Below are 19965 nucleotides of genomic sequence, written 5' to 3' on the forward strand. Positions count from 1 at the left end.
AAACACAGCTGCTACTCTGAAACCTAAGTTTGTAAGGACATTGAAAGTGTTCAGATCAGCTTAGAACGTGTTTTGCTTTTATTTCATTTGACCAAATCTGATTTGTTATGTTTTGACTTATAATCACTTAAAATCTATCTTTATAGTTAATAAATCTGTTCGTTTATTCTACCTGAAGCAGTGCGTTTGGTTTGAAGCGTGTCAGAGACTCCCCTTGGGATAACAAGCCTGGTACATATCAATTTCTTTTTTAAATTGATGAACTCATATAAGCTTGCAGTGTCCAGCGGGCATAACTGGACACTGCAAGACGGAGGTTCCTAGGGTTGTGTCTGGGACCAGAGATATTGGCTAGTGTCATTCAGTTGCACAATCCAAGGAGCAGCTTACATGCCAGAGGCTGTGTGTGAACAGCCCAGGAGTGGGGTTCTCACAGCAGAGCAGGGTAAGTCTGGCTCCCAGAGTCAAGGATTGGAGTGACCGAGCAGATCACCAGTCCGGATAACACCAGAGGGGAATGTCACAGCAGGGTCTACAGGTTAGAGTGGGGAGCTGGGAACCAGGACTCCTGGGTTCTCTCCCTCGCTCTGGGAGGGGAGTGGGGTATCCAGGTGCAGCAGCTTTCATCCAACAGACCCAGACCTTCCAAGGCATTTTGGTGCCTTGCTGCCACTGATTTCCAGGAATGACAGTGGATCAATCTTCATAGCCCTTGTGATTTCCTTGCTGGCTCTGGGACCCCCCCTTCTAGCCCCACTTTTGCTCCCCGCTGTACAAACCGGCTTTAAGCCCCAGCTCTCCCTACTGAGAAACAAATGTAGTAGCCCAGCACGATCCCAAAGCACTAAAATCCTGGAGACAATCAAAGTGGCTCTGAGCCCGAGAAACGTCTTCCCTGCCCCTCCTCTAAGTATTGAAGGCTGCCACCAAAATCCAACTGGGTCTTGGCCACGGATCTTGTTCCCTTGACGCCAATGGGTTTTCAGTTTGATGGAGTGCACGAAATTCCCGGCTTTCAGAGCCAGCCGCGCTCCAGTCAGTGGAGCTGCTGCGTAACCCATAATATGGTCCTGTGGTGTGTTTAATCCACTCAGTGGTCAGGAGGAAAACCTGCCCCGAAATCTGTGTGCAAGAAGAACCCACTTGGCTCAGAAGGGAGCGAGGAAAAAGAGCGAGTGAAAAAAATAACCAGCAAGAGAAAAAAGAGCATGAAAGGCAGAGAAACTGACTAAATACACATGCAGGTCTATGGCGGGGACTGGGACATGAGGCCTTTCCCTTCTGGGGGACGCCAGCTCCGACCTGCCCCAGGGCAGGGACTGGCAGGCTAAGGTGGGTGGGGAATGGTCCCCTGCTAGGGGGCACCAGCTCTATCTGGCTGCTCCAGGCTGGTGGCCTGTGGTTCTGCCTGGACCATCCCACCCTCCCTTGTGCCCTGCCCTAGGGGCCAGTAAAGACGGCCCTGTCCCGGGCACCTGAGCCCAGGGGTTTATTCCTGTGCTGAGGTAGCAACAGCCCCTGCTGCATCTTCCTTGCTTGTCCTACCCAGCGCAGCCCCCCTTGGGGCAGGGATCCCACCCCTGAGCTCACAGCCCTGGCTGCGGCCATCCCCTCCTTGGCAGAACCACCTCTGAAACCTTTGGGGAGCTTTGGGGGCAACTTTGTCCTTATCCCTCTTCCATGGAGAAACTGAGGGATGGAACAGGGAGAGGTGAGTGGCCTAAACCCAGGAGCCCTGGCTCCCAGACTCACCCCCTCCCCCTTCCTGTTGGAAATCAAGTGGAGGGAAGCTTTGCTGGGGGGGGGGATCCCCAGCTAGGAAGTGGAGGTAGACAGCACCTATCAGTGGGTGGTGGGGGGCCCCCTCTCAGGCTGATCCCTCTGACTCCCTCAGACCGGGCCCTGGGAGTATCTCAGAGCTGGCTACCACCTGGGTGATTTGCGGGGGGAAGGAGGGTGCCAGCACTCTACCCATCTCCTGGGAGCTGAAGGGGTCTGGAGTACCCTCAGCTGGTTGGGGTGACACGGGCTCCCGCTGCCCAACGCTGCCTGATGGCATATACAGGCTTTGGCTGATCCCCAGGGCACCACCCCAACAAAGCCCCGCAGCACCCTGTAAATCAAACAATCCTCCTGGGCACAGCCAAGATGCCGCTGGCCAGGGAGCCAACGAGACCCCACTGTCATTGCCAAGGCTGCTAATTCCCCTCAGCTCAGTCGCAGCCCGGCTGGTTAAAACATCCTCTTGCCGGACTGTGCTTAACGTGGCCGCTGAACCGAGGAGGACCGAGCATTCTCTGGGTGCAGCAGCTTTCATCCAGCAGGCCCAGACCTTCCCAGGCATTTTGGTGCCTCGCTGCCCCTGATTTCCAGGAATGACGGTGGATCAATATTAATAGCCCTCGTGATTTCCTTGCTGGCTCTGGGACCCCCCCTTTCAGCCCCCCTTTTGCTCCCCAATGTACAAACTGGCTTTAAGCCCCGGCTCTCCCTACTAAGGAACAAATGTAGTAGCCCAGCACGATCGCAAAGCCCTAGAATCCTGGAGATGATCAAAGTGTCTCTGAGCCCGAGAAACGTCTTCCCTGCCCCTCCTCTAAATATCGAAGGCCGACCCCAAAATCCAACTGGGTCTCGGCCACGGATCTTGTTCCCTTGATGCCAGCGGGTTTTCGGTTTGATGCAGGTTCCCAGCTTCCCGGGCCAGCTGTGGTCCTGTCAGTGGAGCTGCTGGGTAACCCATAATACGCTCCTGGGGTGTGTTTAATCCACTCGGTGGTCAGGAGGGAAACCTGCCCCGAAATCTGTGCGCGAGGAGAACCTGCTTGACTCAGAAGGGAGCGAGGAAAAAGATCAAGTGAAAAAAAATAACCAGCGAGAGAGAAAAGTGTGTGAAAGACAGAGAAAGAAATAAAGGGAGAGGAAAAACATTAGAAAATGAAGGACAGAAAGAGTGTGAAAGGTAGAGGGGGAAAAAAGCAAGGAAGAACCTGCAAGCTAAAGAAGGAAAGGAATGAAAAAGAACAAATGAACAAACACAGCAGCACTGAGAGTAGAACCCAGGAGTCCTGGCTCCTCCTGCTCTAACCAGCAGCCTCCACTCCCCTCCCAGAGCCCGGATAGAACCCAGGTGTCCTGGCTCCCAAAATGGGCGGGAGTGGGGTTTAGTGGTTAGAGGAAGGGAGGCTGGGCATCAGGACTCCTGGGTTCCTTTCCCAGCTCTGGGGTTAGAGTGGGGTCTGGTACGTTAGCACAGCTGGGGCTGGGAGCCAGGACTCCTGGGTTCTTCCCATCCCCCCCTTAACCATCTCACACAGCAGGAGCGGGCTGGGCAGGAAGTGGTGATGGGGTGAAAACTACCAAGAAATGCAAATTCTCCAAAGAGCCTGTGCCAGGAACCATGTGGTGCAGAAACCACGGCCCCCTCCCCACCTCGAACCCCCCCTTGGCTGACATTGGATTGTGCCCCCTCGGTCCCCAATCCGCCCCCTATGAGCCCTAGGGGGGCAGAGAATAGCCACAACATAGTGTGCCCCGGCCACACCCCCAATCCTCCCCCTATGGGCCCTGGGAGACAGAGAATAGACACCCCCGTCCAACTGAAGTGTCGCAGTGACCCAAAGTGTGGGTATAGGAGGGGAAGGGGGGGGGGTGAGTGTATGGATTTGTGCACATGTTTGTGTGTGAATCGGGTTCTGCAGGGGTTTTGTGTGTGGGCGGGTGTTTGTGTAGCTGTAAGGCGGGGGGTTGTGTGTGTGGCTGTGCAGGTGTGTGTGTTGATGTGGCTGGATTTGGGTGGGTGTTTGTGTACGTTAGTAATAATGTGTGTGTGTGGCTGGATTCATGCATGTTTGTGTATGTTTGCAATTGTGTACATGCATGCTCTGCTGCCCTCTGCCGGCTGCAGCAACAACCGCTTCTCCACGCATCACAGCCCCCATAGCGTCAATTCCAGTGCCGATTCCCTCATCCTAGAAGGGCTGGCTGGCCTGACCCTTCGCCCATCTGAGGAGTGTGGTGGGGGCTTCAGCTCGCCCCCTGTGGCTCAGCAGGGTGGAGGTGCGGGGCGCTGGACTCCGGTGCACCTGGAGGGCAAATCAGGCGGGGCAGGGCCTGTGGTTTCCGTGCCGCGTTGCCTGGTGCTGGGTCATTGCACCATCCCCAGCCACGCCGCACAGCGTGCCCCGAGAGGGAGTGGGGGGCCTAGCAGATGATCCAGTACCAGGGGGGAGAGGATATGTGGTTGGGGGGAGGGAAGGCCTTGGGCTGCACTGGAGGAGCGCAGAGTAGGGGTGACACCCCAAAAACCTGCAGCAAAGGGATGGACAGATGGAGAGGGATAGAAGAGGCAGCGAGCCTAACATCTAAAAGGGGAGTGGGGTCTAGTGGTTGGGGGTGGGGGCTGGTGGTCAGAATTCCTGGGTTCTATCCCAAGCCCTGGGAGGGGAGTGGGGTCTAGTGATTAGAGTGGGGGCACGGAGAGGGGCAAGCCAGGACTCCTGGGTTCTCCCCCTGGCTCTGACTCTCTCCTGTGTAATCCCTCAGCTGTCGGTGGGCGGGGTTATGCAGATCAGCGCGCTGAGCGACCGCATCGGAGTCACTCCGGGGCAGTGATTGCCACTTAGCTACGAAGTTATCAGAGTAGCTCCTGGGGACGTGAACAGCTGTGGGGGCGAGAGGGCAGCGCGGTGTCCCAGGCTCCCGGTATCGCTTCTCGGTCTCTATGGCTCAGATCAAGTGTCTGGTCTTCTCCGTTTAATCTCCGGTGTGTTCTCCAGGCGAGAGCTTCATATTAAATGGAGTTTTGGAACAGGGAGCGGGATGAGGAGCTCGCTCCGTCCGCTCCACGCATCAGCCCGGTGTTGCGTTGCTGCCGGGCGCGTTGCCCTTCCCCGGGGCGGGGGAGAACCTGCTGCTAGAAAAAAACAGCTGCCTCGTGCGGCTGCGGGTCTGTTCCCGGGAGCTGGGGGGTCAGCGGGTCAATCCCCGCCCCCGGCGCCCGCTGCTTTCTCCGTCCGCACGAGCTGCCTCGCTCCTCTCGCCGCTGCCGCCGGACGCGGCTGATCTGCATAACCCCGCCCCCCGACAGGGGCCCCGCCCCGCCCCCTCGTCTCCCCGCCCCAGGCGCTGGGTGCCGCGCTCCGCCGCAGCCCCGCTGCCCCTCTCGGCCCCGGCCCCGGGGGGAGCCTCCGGCCGCCACTGGTCCAGCCACCGCCCCGTCCCTGCCCTGAGCTCCCCCAGCTTCCGCACTCGGCTCGGGGAGCCCGGCAGCGAGAGCCGGGCTGTGCATGGAGGGGAGTTTCTGGGGGTGCGGGGCGCGCGGGGGCGACGGAATTTCCGAACCCTAAAAGGGGGGGGCCACCAGCGCCGGAACGTGGCCACCCCCCTCCCGCGGCTCCCCTTCCTCCGAGCCCCCACCCTTGCCCCTCCCCATCGCTCGAGGCCCCGCCCCTTCCCCCGAGTTCCCCCCGGCGCTTCACTTTCTCCCCGATCTCCTGCTCTCATGCCGCCTCTTCCCCGCAATCCCCGCCCCCGCACCGCCCCTTCCCCCAAGGCTCTGCCCGGTGCCGCCCCTTTCCCCAGTTCTCCAACCCCGCAATGCCCCTTCCCCCTTGTGCTTCCCCTTCTTCCGGCAACCCTGGCCCGCCCCGCCCCTTCCCCAAACCCCGCCCCCACACCGCCCCTTTCCCCCTAACCCCGCCCCCACACCGCCCTTCCCTCATCCCTGATCCCGCATTGTCCCACCCCTCCAAGGCCCGCCCATGCCCCGCCCGTTCCTGCAAGGCCCCGCCCTCGCACCGCCCCTTCACTCTAGGCTCCGCCCCAGACGGCCCCTTATCCCCAGGCCCCGGCCCTGCACCATAGCTGCCCAGGAGCAGGGCAGAGTGGGGAGGCGGGAGGGCAGAAACTTCCTGAGGAAAAAGAATCCGGTCCCAGCCCCCTGTTCTGCCCCACACTTCCCGGGTGCCCTCGGGCACATCACTCAGTCTCTCTGGGCCTCAGTTCTCCCATCCGGGAAATGGGGCTGGTGGCGCTTCCCGCCCTCGCCGGAGCCTGGGAGGAGAACTACCCTGCGGGTTGGGAAGAGGCTCGGACCCTGGGGTAATGGGCGAGGGGCGCAGGGGGAGCGTCTTAGCACCATCGTTTGGTATCTGGAGTCTGTCTGGAAACAAAATATTTCCCGAAAGTCATTCCAAAAACCTGTATCCAGCCACAGCCTTGGGAAATATTAAACAAAGCCACACGTTTTTCCCTCGGGTAGCCTGCCCCCGACCTGGCACCAGCCCCCAGTTCTGCCCCCTTCCTGCCACCGCAGCCCCATCTCACCTCCTGACCCTCTCTGGGTGCCCTGGGCCCCTCGTAACAGAGGGCTGTCCAGGGGGGTGCAGGGGGGTCTCTCCTTGCAGCCATGGGGGGGGGGGGGCTGGTGGATGTCCAGCCCCTCTGGTTTCCTCCACATCTGGGGAGGGGTTCCTACTTTCTGACTTGGGCTAGAGATATGGAGAGGGGTGTTTCCGTGATGTCAGAGCTCCAGGGCTCAAATCATGACTCTGAAGTGGCAGGGCAACCTCCCTCCCGCCCCCCAACCCCGCTCACATTCGGCTAGGGGGCTGGGCTGGGATCTCTACTGCGGGAGACACATGAAAAAACAGCTGCCACTATGGAACCCAGGAGTCCTGGATCCCAGTCCCCCTGCTCTAACCTCTAGATCCCACTCCGCTCCCAGAGCCAGGGAGAGAACCCAGGGGTCCTGGCGCCCAGCCCCCACCCCGCTGTGACCACTAGTCCCCACTCCCCTGCCTGGCTGCTCCAGGGGTAACTGTGTCTGTGTCCCAGCTCTGCTCAGGGCCTTGACTGATTTTCCCAAAATGCTTCCTTCTGAATCTATCACATCTGCCCCCCCCCCCGGCCCGTCACTGCCCACCCGTGTATGGGGGCACCAGCACCGAGCTGCTTCGAGATGGGAAATCATGCAAGCTGGCCCTAGGGAGACGTCTGTGCCCCGACACACCCGGGGCACACACTAGCCCACCCCCGAAAGAGAGGGACAATCACCCCCCACACACCGCAATATTCACAATCGTTCTCAGAGACATAACCGCACACAGTTCACTCCCACTGCTCCCAACACAAGGACCTCTTGCCCCATGCAGCATGTGCTGAGGCCTGTGGAACTCACTGCCACTGGACAGCTACTTATGGGAATGGACCTTTCCAGGAGACCCATAGACATAGCCGTGGTGACAGATGAGGATGGACTCCCAGGGTCTGACCCAGGCTGAGACTGGGCTAGAGGGGTCCATGGCTCTGATCTAGAGGGGTCTATCCAGCAGGGGGCAGCGTGACCCACACAAAAACCTACTGGAAGCACCTTTCTTAGCGGATCTCCCAGGCCATCTCCCACCCTGCCCCTGGTTGAGTAACTAAGGGGGCCGCACGGGACTCTGGGCCGTGTTGCAACCCGGCCCCACCACTCGCTGAAACCCAGCCTCCCTTCCTCTAACCCCTAGACCCCACTCCCGCCCATTTTGGGAGCCAGGACGCCTGGGTTCTATCCAGGCTCTGGGAGGGGAGTGGAGGCTACTAGTTAGAGCAGGAGGAGCCAGGACTCCTGGGTTCTACTCTCAGTGCTGCTGTGTGACACCGGGCCTCTCTTTTCCTCCCACTTTTTGGGTATGGAGACTGCAAGCTCTTTGGGGCAGGGCCTGTCTCTCGCCTCGCCCAACAGGGCCCTGATCTCAGCTGGGGCAGGGACTGTCCTTCTGTCTGTGCAGCCCCCAGCACAACGGGGGCCCTGCTTCTGCCCCGGTCTCTTTAGATGCTGCTATGTACGGATCAATAGACCTGAATACTAAAAGCCATGGCACCGCCATTGCCCTGCAAGGGCTAAATGGGATTCTTACCCCTGTGACCCTCCGTACATCCCCCCCGCGACAAGTTCCCCGAGTCTCTGCCCTGAGCCCCTTGTGCTGCTCAATGGCAGTGAAGAAAGCCGCCCAGCCCTAGCAACGAAAGAAAACGGGGATGAAAAAAAAAAAAAAGGCTTTACAAAAATTGGTCACACCAATAGGAAACCGGCCGCAGCGGTTTGCGACTACACCCGCCCCCCTGCGCTTATCCGTCCCCCTGGGGGAGCAGCGATGGACGACACCATCCAAGTAGGTTCTGGAGATGTTCCTCCAGCTGCCGGCGTCTGGGCTCCAGCCGGTGCTGGGCTGCATTCAGTTCCTCTCTGTGGTGCATGCCCCGGCTCCACACACGCCACCCCCCCCCCCCACACACACACACACACAGACGCTCAGGACTGAGCTTAAATAACCCAACCCAACCCAACCCGCCCCAGGGAGAGACACCCACGGCGCTGCTCAGCCGGAGTCCCACAAAGGAAGATGCCTCCCCCTACCCATTCCTGAGCGTGTGGGAAGGGGGTCAGGATTGGGAAGCATGGGGCACCTATGGATGGTCAACCCAAGCAGGGGAGAAAGGGTCTCAAGCCAGAAGGGATGTGGGAGGGCCTGTGCCCCTAACATGGAGAATCTGGGGTGGAACCTTGCTTAATAGGTCAGTCTGTCCTTTCTGTTACTGTCCCGTTCTAGCTTTATCTAGCACTCCTGTTTGTTCATTTGTTCTTTTTTGTTCCTTTCCTTCCGTAGTTTGCAGGTTCTTGCTTCCTTTTCCCCCCCCCCACTTTTCATGCTCTTTCTTTCCTTCACTTTCTAATGTTTTTCCTCTCCCTTTATTTCTTTCTCTGTCTTTCACACACTTTTCTCTCTAGCTGATCATTTTTTTTCACTTGCTCTTTTTCCTCGCTCCCTTCCGAGCCCAGAGACCCAGGAAGCTGGGAATCTCGTGCCCTGCATCAAACCAAAAACCCGTTGGCATCAAGGGAACAAGATCCATGGCCAAGACCCAGTTGGATTTTGGGGGCAGCCTTTGATATTTAGAGGAGGGGCAGGGAAAACGTTTTTCGGGCTCAGAGCCACTTTGATCGTCTCCAGGATTCTAGGGCTTTGCGATCATGCTGGGCTACTACATTTGTTCCTCAGTAGGGAAAGCCGGGGTTTAAAGCCGGTTTGTACAGCGGGGTGCAAAAGGGGGGCTGAAGGGGGGGGTCCCAGAGCCAGAAAAGAAATCGCAAGGGCTATTAAGATTGATCCACCATCATTCCTGGAAATCGGGGGCAGCGAGACACCAAAATGCCTAGGAAGGTCTGGGCCTGCTGGATGAAAGCTGCTGCACCCAGAGAATGCTCGGTCCTCCGCACTCGGTTCTACGGCCACGTTAAGCACAGTCCGGCAAGAGGATGTTTTAACCAGCTGGGCTGCAACTGAGCTTAGGGGAATTAGCAGCCCTGGCAATGACAGTGGGGTCTTGGCTCCCTGGCCAGCAGCATCTTAGCTGTGGCCAGGGGAATTGTTTGATTTGCAGGGTGCTGCGGGGCTTGTCCTGGGGATCAGCCAAAGCCTGCATATTCTATCAGCCAGCACGGAGCAGCAGGAGCCCATGTCCCCCCAACCAGCTGAGGGTACTCCAGACCCCCTCAGCTCCCAGGGGATGGGTACAATGCTGGCACCCTCCTTCCCCCCTGCAAATCACCCAGGTGGTGGCCAGCTCTGGGACACTCCCAGGGCCCAGTCTGAGGAAGTCAGAGGGATCAGCCTGAGAGGGGCCTCCCGCCCCCCACCGATAGGTGCTGTCTACCCCCACTTCCTAGCTGGGGGTCCCCCCAGCAAAGCTTCCCTCCACTTGATTTCCAATAGGAAGGGGGAGGGGGTGAGTCTGGGAGCCAGGGCTCCTGGGTTCAAGCCACTCACCTCTCCCTGTTCCATCCCTCAGTTTCTCCATGGAAGAGGGATAAGGACAAAGTTGCCCCCAAAGGCTTCAGAGGTGGTTCTGCCAAGGAGGGGATGGCCGCAGCTGAGCTCAGGGAAGGGATGGCCGCAGCCAGGGCGGCGAGCTCAGGGAGGGGATCCCTGCCTGCCCCAAGTGGGCTGCGCTGGGTAGGACAGGCAAGGAAGATGCAGCAGGGGCTGTTGCTACCTCAGCACAGGAATAAACCCCTGGGCTCAGGTGCCCGGGACAGGGCCGTCTTTACTGGCCCCTAGGGCAGGGCACAAGGGAGGGTGGGATGGTCCAGGCAGAACCACAGGCCAAGCCAGCCTGGAGCAGCCAGATAGAGCTGGTGCCCCCTAGCAGGGGACCATTCCCCACCCACCTTAGCCTGCCAGTCCCTGCCCTGGGGCAAGTCGGAGCTGGCGTCCCCCAGAGGGGAAAGGCCCCATGTCCCAGTCCCTGCCATAGACCTGAATGCGCATTAGTCAGTTTATTCAGAACAATGGGAATTACAGAACGCCACAAAACCCACGTGTGATCCCCCCCACACCTGACACTGCTCCCCCACCTCCGCTCAGCCCCACCAACCCTCCCACCACCAGCATCTGGGTCACCCCCCCTTACACTGACCCCCCACCTTGCGGAAGAGGGGACAGCTGGGTTAGGCCCCCAATAACTGCACCCCAGATAGGCGCGTCCCACCCACACTCCTTCCCTAACATGGGTGTGGCTACCTACAACTGCACCCCTTTGGGGGCGGGGCTCCCCGAGCCCCTCTCAGGCAGGACGGCGCCATCAGGCCCAGCTGTGCTGCTGGAGGGTCTTGAGGGCCAAGGTCCAGCGCTCCAGCCACTGCTGCAAGGTGAGGCCCTGGCGGTGCTCCGCCGGCAGGGAGAACTGCCCCGGCTGCTCCCACCTGAACACAGGGACGGGGAGAGAGAGGGGAGCAGGTGAGATGGCTCCTTCCGGCCCCCCGACCCAGGTCCCCCCCCCCCCAGCACAGACACCACCACGTCCACACTCAAAATCTGCCCCCCCCACATCATCCATTATGGCATATGCCCCCCCCCCGGCCACTCCCTAGGTACACCCATTCTCCAGAGGCACCAGACCACCCCCTTCCTTCCCACCCCAGCCTCCAACCCCCCCCCAATCAGTCCCTCCTGTGCCCCCCCTCCACTTGGGCAAGCCCCCTTCTTCCTCACAGCCCCCACCCCACCCCTGGCAGGAGAGAACCAACCCTGGACCCCCTCCCAGCACAGGATGGGCAGGGCCTCCCCCCTCTGGAGAACAAGGCGTCCCATAAACCAGGTGGGCGGGGGCTCCTCACCAGGCGTCGATCGTGGCCTGCACCTCGGGCCAGCGCTCCATGTGGCGCTCGCACTGCTCGGTCACCAGCTGGATCCGCGGCCCCAGGGCTCCGGCCTGCTCCCAGTCATGGTCCCGCAGGGCCTGCAGCAGGACTGGGGGAAGGAGACATTGGTGAGGCCCGGAGGAGTTATGGCTGGGGGGGGTGCTGAGTTGTGCTGGGCGGATGCCATGGTCCTGCCACCCTTCAGGCCGGCTCGTGTGCCAGGAGGGTGCCCCTCGCAGACCCTGGGAAGGGGCCGCAGGCTGGGGGTCGCCCCCCTGGAGCCATGGGGAGAGCTCACCTTGCACGTCGGTCCCCTGGCGCTGCTGCAGGCTGGCTAGCGCCTGGCTCTTGTAACTCAGCTGGGCACGCAGGGCCAGCAGCTCCTTCTTCAGCTCAGCCATGTGGGGCAGGAGGTGCTCCGGGGCCTGGGGCAGAGACAGATAGACACAGGGCCTGCCCCCTCTCCCCCAAGATCACCCCCCAGGGAGCTCTGAGGAGGTTTAATGCAGAATAAACTTGGGGGGTGCTCCTGCCCCACCCCCTCCCTGGGGCCCCCCATCCCATCTCTCCCCAGAAGAGGGTCTCAGAGGAGGGGTTCACTCCCACCCTGTGGGGAGACATTCCTGCTCCCTGCCCCATTGCTCCACCAAGTGTTCGTCTCACCTTGAAGAGAGGGAAGCCGGCAGCCTGGCACACAGTGAGGAAGGCCCGGTGCTGGGCGAGCCCCGTCCGGTCCAGCCGATGGATGGAGAGCTCGTGGGCCGGGACCTGCTGGGACCTGGAGGCGGGGGACGACCGGGTCAGGGCAGCTGAGGATCAGCCCCTGAACCCCTCACCCTCAGGCATCCCCCATCCCCACCGGGCACCCCAGCCCACAGCCCTCCCGCTCCCCAGGAAGGGCTGGCGGGGCCCCGTCCTCACAGCAGCCTGCCGGCATAGTACAGCATTGGTACCCCCGGGAGAGCAGGTACCAGTGTTCCCAGCGTATTAATACCCCAGAGTATCAATGCTCCTCTCATCGCTAGAGGCTACCGACGCTCCTAGAGCATTATCAGCCCAGAAAGTATTAATCCTCCTACCACAGATCTGGGATACCAAGGCTCTCAGAGCATTACCCCCCGCCCCCCGGAGAGAGTATTCATGCTCCCACCAGAGTATTAAAGCCCCTGCCCTATTCTCAGGGTATTAGCTCTCCGCCCAGAGAATACGGGGTTTTCATTAGTATTCCCCAGCACCAACGCTCCTGCTTGTCTCCGTGCCCTGACTGCAGCATTAATCCCACTGCCTAAGTACTCCCGGAGGACCAGCGCCCCCAGCTTGGGGCAGAGGAGCAGAGTACCAGTACTGCTCTGCAGGCACCTCCCTCCAACCGGCAGATCTCAGGGTGCTTTTCCCAGGGTGGGTCTCAGCCCCGTTTCAGTGGGACACAGGTGGGGAGGGGAGGGGAGGGGGGAGAAAATCCCAGGAATCCTGCATACCCCAAGTCCAGTAGTGCAGGAGGGGGAGCACAGGTACACCCCCAAGGCCAAGGGGCGCCCCCCCATATGGGGACCCAGCCCCTGGGGCAGCCTAAGAGGGGACAGTTGGCCCCAGGACCCTGCTCGCTGTGGGGGAGAGCAATCAGACAGAGCAGGAGGGTGGGGGGAGACTCACCCAGGGAGGCTGCGGTGCAGCAGGCAGGGGAGGGCGATGGCCCCCAGCTGCCGGACCTCGCGCTCCACCCCCCCGTGCAGCCGCTGCGACTCCAGGGTCACGTCCTGTTCCGGGCCCAGCAGCTTCCTCTGCACGAAGGCCTGGACCTGAGAGAGAGAGAGCGGGGTTTGGGGGAGATCATGCTGGTGCCCCGCCCTCCCAGCCCTGGGCCCCACTCCCCCAGCCCTGCCGGTGCCCCTCAGGCCCGACCCACAGCCTCCTGGTATCCCAGCCCTGGACTCCCCCATCCTCTGTCAGTGCCCCTTGATCCCGCCCCATGGCATGGGAGGGTGTCTCACCTCGGCCTGGTCCTTGCGGAGCTGGCATTTGATGTAGGAGGTGCCTTTGATCAGCGCCCGGACGTGCTGCTGCTTTTCGCGCTGGGGGCGAAGGAGGGAGAGAAAGTGTCAGTCCTGGGGATGCTTCAAGACAGTGTCCTTGCTCCCCCCGGGGCAGCAAGGCACCCCATATTCAACCCCGCAATCGCTCCCTTTCCCAAGGAAGGAACCCCCCCAACCCCCAACTTGTTCACTCCTTCCTTTCCCTGTCTCCCCTCCCCCGCATCGTCCCCAAACCCATATACTCCCCCCAGCATGCACCCCCTCTACTTCCTTCCCCCCAGCCAGGTACCCTGTGGATCCCCCTCCACGAAACCCCACCCACGGGCACCCTCCCAGCCAACCCCACCTCATCCTCCTGTGTGCCCTACTGCCTCCCCACCCCCCAGGCAGGTCCCACGTCCAGAGGTTGCCCTGCTCTGGCCCCCAGATTCCCCCCCGCGCTTCCCGCACTCACCACCAGGTGGCGGAAGTCCAGGATGCGCTGACGCTTGCTCTGCAAGGCCTGCAGCTCCGCATGGCGGGCACTTGCCTCCTGCTCCAGTTCCTGGCAGCCTCGACGCAGCCCATCCCGCAGCCCTGCCAGCCGCACAGCCCGCAGCTCCAGGTCCAGCACCGCCCTGGGGGCCAGGCGGGACAGGCCAGTTCAGTGGGGGGGTGGGGGGGAGTCTCCCCAGCAGGGGGTGCTCACCACAGGGCCCCGAGAGCGCAGGGGGACCCCACAGGACAGGGAAGTCTCCCCAGCAGGGAGCGTGCTCCAGGGGGCCCTGACAGAGCCGGGGTACCCCTGGGTTGGGAAGTCCCGCCAGCAGGGAGCGCTCTCCCAGCGGTGGGTGGTCACGAACTGTGCAGGGCTGAGTCCAGGGGGCGGGGTGTCTCCCAGGGCCTGCGGCAGCTACCTAGCAAGGATCGCGTGCTCCGAGCCGTCCGCCACCAGCCGGTGCATCTCCTGCAGGAGGGAGGCCAGCTGGGCCGTGCAGCGCTGCTCCCGGGCCTGTAGGGGGAGCTGCTGCACCCACAGCTCCTCACACCTGCTCCAGCCTTCCTGCAGCCGGGGGAGGGAGCAGGTAAGGAGGGGCCAGGAGACTCTGCCCCCTCCCCCCACTATAACCCAGCTGGAGATATGGGCCCTGTTGTCCCTGGGACCCCCCAGCACCGAGATACAGCCCCTTCCCCCTTATATATCCCACACTCCCGGAGCCCCGGATGTGGCTCCCTCCCCCCCACTATATCCTAGCCACTGGCACTGCCCAGCCCCCACATGCGGCCCTGCCTGCCCCTCCCCATGCCCCCACTCACCTGTATGAGGCCCCGGACTGAGGGCAGGGCTGCTGGCGGCCCCGCCAGGTCTTCCAGACGGGAGCTCTCGTAGCGGAACCTGCAGGTCAGAGGGCAGAGATACAGGTCCCAGCATTGGTGCCATGGGTCACTGCAGCACCACTGGGGTGACAGGCCCCAGAGCCCCGACTCTGCCCCCTGCAGTACAAGCTGACACCACCAGGGGGCCAAAGACCCACAGCACCCCTCTCTCTCGAGCTCTGACTCTGCCCCCACCCCCAAGTACAAGCCACCACCACTGGGGGGCGATAGCTCCGTACAGCACCACACCCCCACACTGTCAGCCCCTTAGCGGTACCCACTTGAGGGCCTCTACGTCGCGGGGAATGTCAATGCGGCTGGTGAGCTCCTGCATCTGCAGGGTGTTCTCCAGGGCCAGGTGCTCCAGGGCTGCCAGGACATGGTTGGGAGGGTGGGAACCCACGATGGCCTGCGTGAGCAGAGAGGTGGGATGAGCCACAGTGGGCCAGTGATGCTGTACCTTCCCTCACGGCTGGCTCCAATGCCCCATACGGGGCTAGAGGGCGCTGCGCTGCAGGGAGCAGGGCAGGGGGCTCTCCCCTGGCAGTCAGGGCTGCCCCAATGCCCCAGTCCAGCGCTAAGGGGCTCCCAGCTGCCCCTTCCAGAGGTGGCTGCATCCCTGCAGCAGGCGAGCCGTCCCCAGGGTCCCTACCCCATTGCTCCTCCCTCCCCCCCCGTTACCTCCACGGTGCTCAGCCAGTGCTGGTAGGACGTGTCCAGCAGCTCCTCGCTTGTCCCGCTGCTAAGAGAGAGACACATGAGGCGGGTCAGAAACAGAGCACGGGGGAAGGAGAGGGCAGGGGAGCTCACAGGGTCTTACGGGACGGCCGCAGATGTGCTGTGCTCGAAGAGTGACTTCAAGAAGTGGAAGCGCAGCTGGCAGGCCGACCGCACGTCCCGCTGCGGAGACAGGGACAGACACGTGGACGGGTTACTGGGGTGGGGAAGACACGACGGCCCTCAAGAAAGCTGCAGATCACCAGGATCTACTGGATCCTCCCCCCTTATTGGGATCCAGGCACCAGGTTCAGGGAGATCCCTCAGGATCCCAAGACCTGATTGCCAATGGCCCGACAGACTCTCCCCGGGGCCCAGTCCGATTCCCTCCTCCTTCCCAACCAAACCCCATCGCCAGATCCCACAGGGAGATCTCCAGAGCCCCATGCTGGCATTCACAGGGCTCAGATTACCGGGTACCCCTTGCCACTAGATCCTGCCTTGGCATCTCCAGATCCCCCCCCATGAGATCTAGGACTGGGATCCCCAGATCACCACCCCCAACTAGCAGAGGGGAGCAGGATTCTCAAATTCCTCTCCCCCCGCCCAGGATCTACCCACTATCCTCTCCCCAACTCACCAGTACTTCAGGCTCCAAGCCAGCAAATCCGAGGTCAGGCACCTTCCCTCCCACCGTCAGCTCCACCTTGGCCTTTCTGCAGAGACCAGAGGAGGCTGTGAAAATTGGCGTGGGGGGGGGGACAGGGGGTGTGAGGGGCAGGAGAGGAAGGGGGAGCACAGTTCAGGACATCCCACCCCCCCCCCCCCCCATCCCCAGCAGGACCCTGCCATGGAGCAAAGGATACTGAGAGATGCTACCCAGGATAGGCAATCCCCAATCCCTAATGCCACCTGCCATGGGACCCCCTACCAAGGAGCAAAAGATTCTGGGAGCTACTGCCCAGCAGAGATGTCCACCGGATAGTGCTTCAGAAGCAAAGGATTCCGGGGGACGCGACCAGGAGCAGTGGGGACCCCACGCTAAGGACGGAACCACCCCCCACACACCTGCTGATGTCCTTCAGCTGCTCCAGCCGCCCCCTCAGCTGTGCTACGCTGCCCTGCAGCTGCTGGCGTTCCTTGGCCAGGCGGGCCGCATAGGCCTTGAGCAGCAGGGAGCGGCGCTGGGCGTCACGGATCCGCTCCTGGGCCGCCTCCAGGGAGACCTCTGCGGGGTGGGAGCAGAAAGACCATCAGGGAAACCCCACCCCAAGCCCCAGACGCTAACTACAAGGCCCCACTCCCCTCCCAGAGCTGGAGATAGAACCCAGGAGTCCTGGCTCCCAGCCTCTCCCACTCCCCTGCCTCGCTCCCAGAACCCAGGAGTCCTGAGGTGACGGGTGTGAACCCCACAGGTGATTGTCTGGGGAGGGACCATAGGGGGAAAATCAGCAGCCCCAGGGGCCACGGGAACCTTGCGGATGGGGAAGAGACCACGTGGGGAGATGCTACCCCCAAGGACGGCGGGGCAGGGGAACAATCCTGCCCCGCCCCCCACGAAGAAATGGGGGGAAATGGATTTGGGCTGCAGGGGGACGATCCCACTGGGTGTTGGGGGAGAACAGATGGGAGGACTGGGGTGGACTTTGTGCCCTCCACCCCCAGAGCAATGGCCTGGGGTAGAGCGCTGGAGGCACAGACTACGCCGCCTCCCAGATCCTTGGGGCTCCCCCCTTACCGTCAGCCATGACCTCGCGCTGGGCTGTCTCTATCTGCAGGTCCAGCTGCTGCAGCTCCCCACGCAGGCGGGCCACGCCCTGGGCAAGCTGCTGGCGCCGCTCCTGCTCTGCTTCCGACCCACTGGGCTTTCCCTGTGGGGAGGGGGAGACACCGACTGCTGTAGACCCAGGCATCCTGCTCACCCCACGGCAAGGCCCCTGTTCCACCCTGCAGCACCCCAATCCCAATCCCCCACCCTCATCTCCCAGATCCACAGCTCAGCAACAAGGCACCCACTCTCTCCCACCCTATCCCATGCCATAGGACCCCTCTGCACCACGATCCCACCCCGACTCACTTCCCACCCACTGCTCCCACCCCGCAGCACCACCTGATCCTCACCTTGCCCCACGACCACATCCCCTACCCTGACACACTCTATCCCATCCCACAGCACCCCGATCCCCTTCCCCGCCCCTCCAAAACCAGATTACCATCCCCTACCGACTCCCCCACCCACCACAGCAACACCCAATCCCATCCACAACACCCATCCCATCCCACCCACAGCCCTCACCCACACGCCCCTATCCATCCAGCAGTCTCCACCGGCCCCCTCACCTCTGCCTCCTCCAGATGCTGGTACCTGACGCAAGGCCTGAGTAAAGGAGGCTGAACGTAGAGAGTGACAGAGGCCTGGACAGACGGACAGACACACAGACGTCAGGGAGAGCTCGGAGCCAGCAGGCTTCGAGGTCCAAGGCCAGGAGACAGACGCCAGCCAAGGGTCGGCAAGGAAATTAAACCCGCTCCTATAGGGCATAGGGGACACCGGGCTGGATGGGCCCAGGGGCTTGGTCTAGGCAGGGACGGGGCAGGACACTGGGCTGGATGGGCCCCTTGGTGAAAAAGCTGCCCATAGTAACAAGCCCCCACGGCAAAGGGGAACGAGGAAAGGATACCACAGCAAGTTCCCTCGGATCTTCTTCACATTCCTGTGAGGAAAGAGAGAGGGGTGAATCTACTGCAGAAGCAGCAATGGCTCTGGGAACGGAGGGGGGTCCAGTGGTTAGAGCAGAGGACGACGGGAGCCAGGACTCCTGGGTTCTACCCCTGGCTCTGGGAGGAGACCTGAAAAGCAGAAGGCCCCATGTCCGATTCCCCGCTGCTGCCCCCCTGAGCCAGCCAGTCCCCCGCCCTGGGGCTGGGTGGGAGCCAGCAGCCCTTTGAGGGGAAAGGCGCCGAACCCCATTCCTCTCACCTCTGGTGGTGCACGTGCCGGGTGACGTATCTCCAGATCTCCGCACACTGGCCTGAGCACATCCTGGGGATACAGAGCAACAGCATCAGCCCCACGGGGACGCGACCCCTACGAGGAGCATGGGTGGCCCTTCGTTGAGGGCCGTATACCCCCCCCACGTCCCTGCAGGGGGCTGGGAGGCCCTTTTATGGGGGAGAGCGGAGTGTGTGTGTGTGTGTGGGGGGGGCCTCTGGCCCCCCAGCTGGGATATAATCAAGGGGCAGTGAATGGGGATGTGGGGGCAGTAGGGCAGTCAGGGAACCCATGGGGAAGAAAGGTGGAGGGCTGGGGCAGGAAGGTACCAAGGAGCAGAGGAGGCAAGGGGGGACTAAGGAGGGAGGAGGACCGGGGGGCAGGACGCGAGGAGAGAGGGAGGCCGCCCCCACAGCGGGGACCCCGAAGGAGCAGGGGAAAGGTGGCCGGGGGGAGCCGCAGGAGCCCGCCGACAAGGAGGGAAATGGGAACTCGCGGAACAGGAGCCAGGGAGCGGGGGAGGGGCAGGGGGTGGCAGCCGTGGGGGGCGGGAGACGGGGGGGGTCCCCGCGCTGGGGGGGATGGTCCGGGGGGGGCGGGAGACGGGGGGGGTCCCCGCGCTGGGGGGGATGGTCCGGGGGGGGCGGGAGACGGGGGGGGTCCCCGCGCTGGGGGGGATGGTCCGGGGGGGGCGGGAGACGGGGGGGGTCCCCGCGCTGGGGGGGATGGTCCGGGGGGGGCGGGAGACGGGGGGGGTCCCCGCGCTGGGGGGGATGGTCCGGGGGGGGCGGGAGACGGGGGGGGTCCCCGCGCTGGGGGGGATGGTCCGGGGGGGGCGGGAGACGGGGGGGGTCCCCGCGCTGGGGGGGATGGTCCGGGGGGGGCGGGAGACGGGGGGGGTCCCCGCGCTGGGGGGGATGGTCCGGGGGGGGCGGGGAAGGAGCTGGGGGGCCCGAGCCGGGGGGGATGGTCCGGGGGGGGCGGGGAAGGAGCTGGGGGGCCCGAGCCGGGGGAGATGGTCCGGGGGGGCGGGAGACGGGGGGGGTCCCCGCGTTGGGGGGGATGGTCCGGGGGGGGCGGGGAAGGAGCTGGGGGGCCCGAGCCGGGGGAGATGGTCCGGGGGGGCGGGAGACGGGGGGAGTCCCCGCGCTGGGGGGGATGGTCCGGGGGGGTCCCCGCGCTGGGGGGGATGGTCCGGGGGGGCGGGAGACGGGCGGGGGTCCCCGCGCTGGGGGCCCGGGGCTCTCACCGGCGGAAGGCCCCGTCGGGGGGCACCTTCCCGGGGGGCAGCCCCATCTCCTGGGCCGCCCAGAGCTTCAGCTCCAGCGCGGGCCCGCCCCGCTCCATGCCGGGACCCGAGCACCGAGGCGCCGGCCGCTGCCGCAAGGCCCGCCGGGAGCTGGGGGCGGGGCCTGCCGCTGCTGGGGGGCGGGGCCTGCCGGCAGCCGCAATTTGCTGTTCCCCCCTTCAGGTGCGGGTCCCAGCACAGGCCCCGGGGTGGCCCCTCCCCGGTGTGTAACAGCGCCACCTGCAGGCTTCCGGCAGGACGAAGAGAAGGCGCAGCTCATGTGCCCTGCGCACTGAATTCCCGCGGGTCTTTGCTGAGCCCTTCTGTACCCCAGGGGTTCTCAAAATGGGGGTCGTGAGGTTATTACGTGGGGGGGGGGTTGCAAGCTGTC

At 62.9% G+C, this 19965-nt stretch overlaps 1 protein-coding gene across 4 annotated transcripts; it reads right to left on the reverse strand.

The window, feature by feature from the left end:
- Positions 1-10434: 10434 nt before the first annotated feature.
- LOC311512235 (HAUS augmin-like complex subunit 5) lies at positions 10435-19696 on the reverse strand. Of its 4 annotated transcripts, none has more exons than XM_084613345.1 (19): positions 19536-19696; positions 18275-18337; positions 17976-18008; positions 17635-17659; positions 17033-17165; positions 16363-16522; positions 15935-16010; positions 15398-15477; positions 15259-15316; positions 14859-14986; positions 14518-14596; positions 14118-14263; positions 13676-13838; positions 13180-13260; positions 12842-12987; positions 11852-11966; positions 11487-11613; positions 11165-11297; positions 10435-10750 (listed from the first exon to the last, which is right to left on the reverse strand). In XM_084613345.1, exons 1-19 carry the CDS (start codon positions 19631-19633, stop codon positions 10630-10632), a joined length of 1965 nt encoding a protein of 654 aa, XP_084469471.1. In that variant the 5' UTR covers positions 19634-19696; the 3' UTR covers positions 10435-10629. The 4 variants fall into 4 exon arrangements, 3 of the variants coding, with proteins under 3 accessions (XP_084469471.1, XP_084469472.1, XP_084469470.1); XM_084613344.1 differs by having other exon boundaries at positions 10436-10750; positions 15259-15319; positions 19536-19695; XR_014709427.1 differs by lacking the exon at positions 11487-11613 and having other exon boundaries at positions 15259-15319; positions 19536-19695.
- Positions 19697-19965: the final 269 nt, after the last annotated feature.

The sequence above is a fragment of the Lepidochelys olivacea genome, assembly GCF_965140295.1.
Source record: "Lepidochelys olivacea isolate rLepOli2 genome assembly, chromosome: 24".
NCBI classification, from domain to species: domain Eukaryota; kingdom Metazoa; phylum Chordata; order Testudines; family Cheloniidae; genus Lepidochelys; species Lepidochelys olivacea.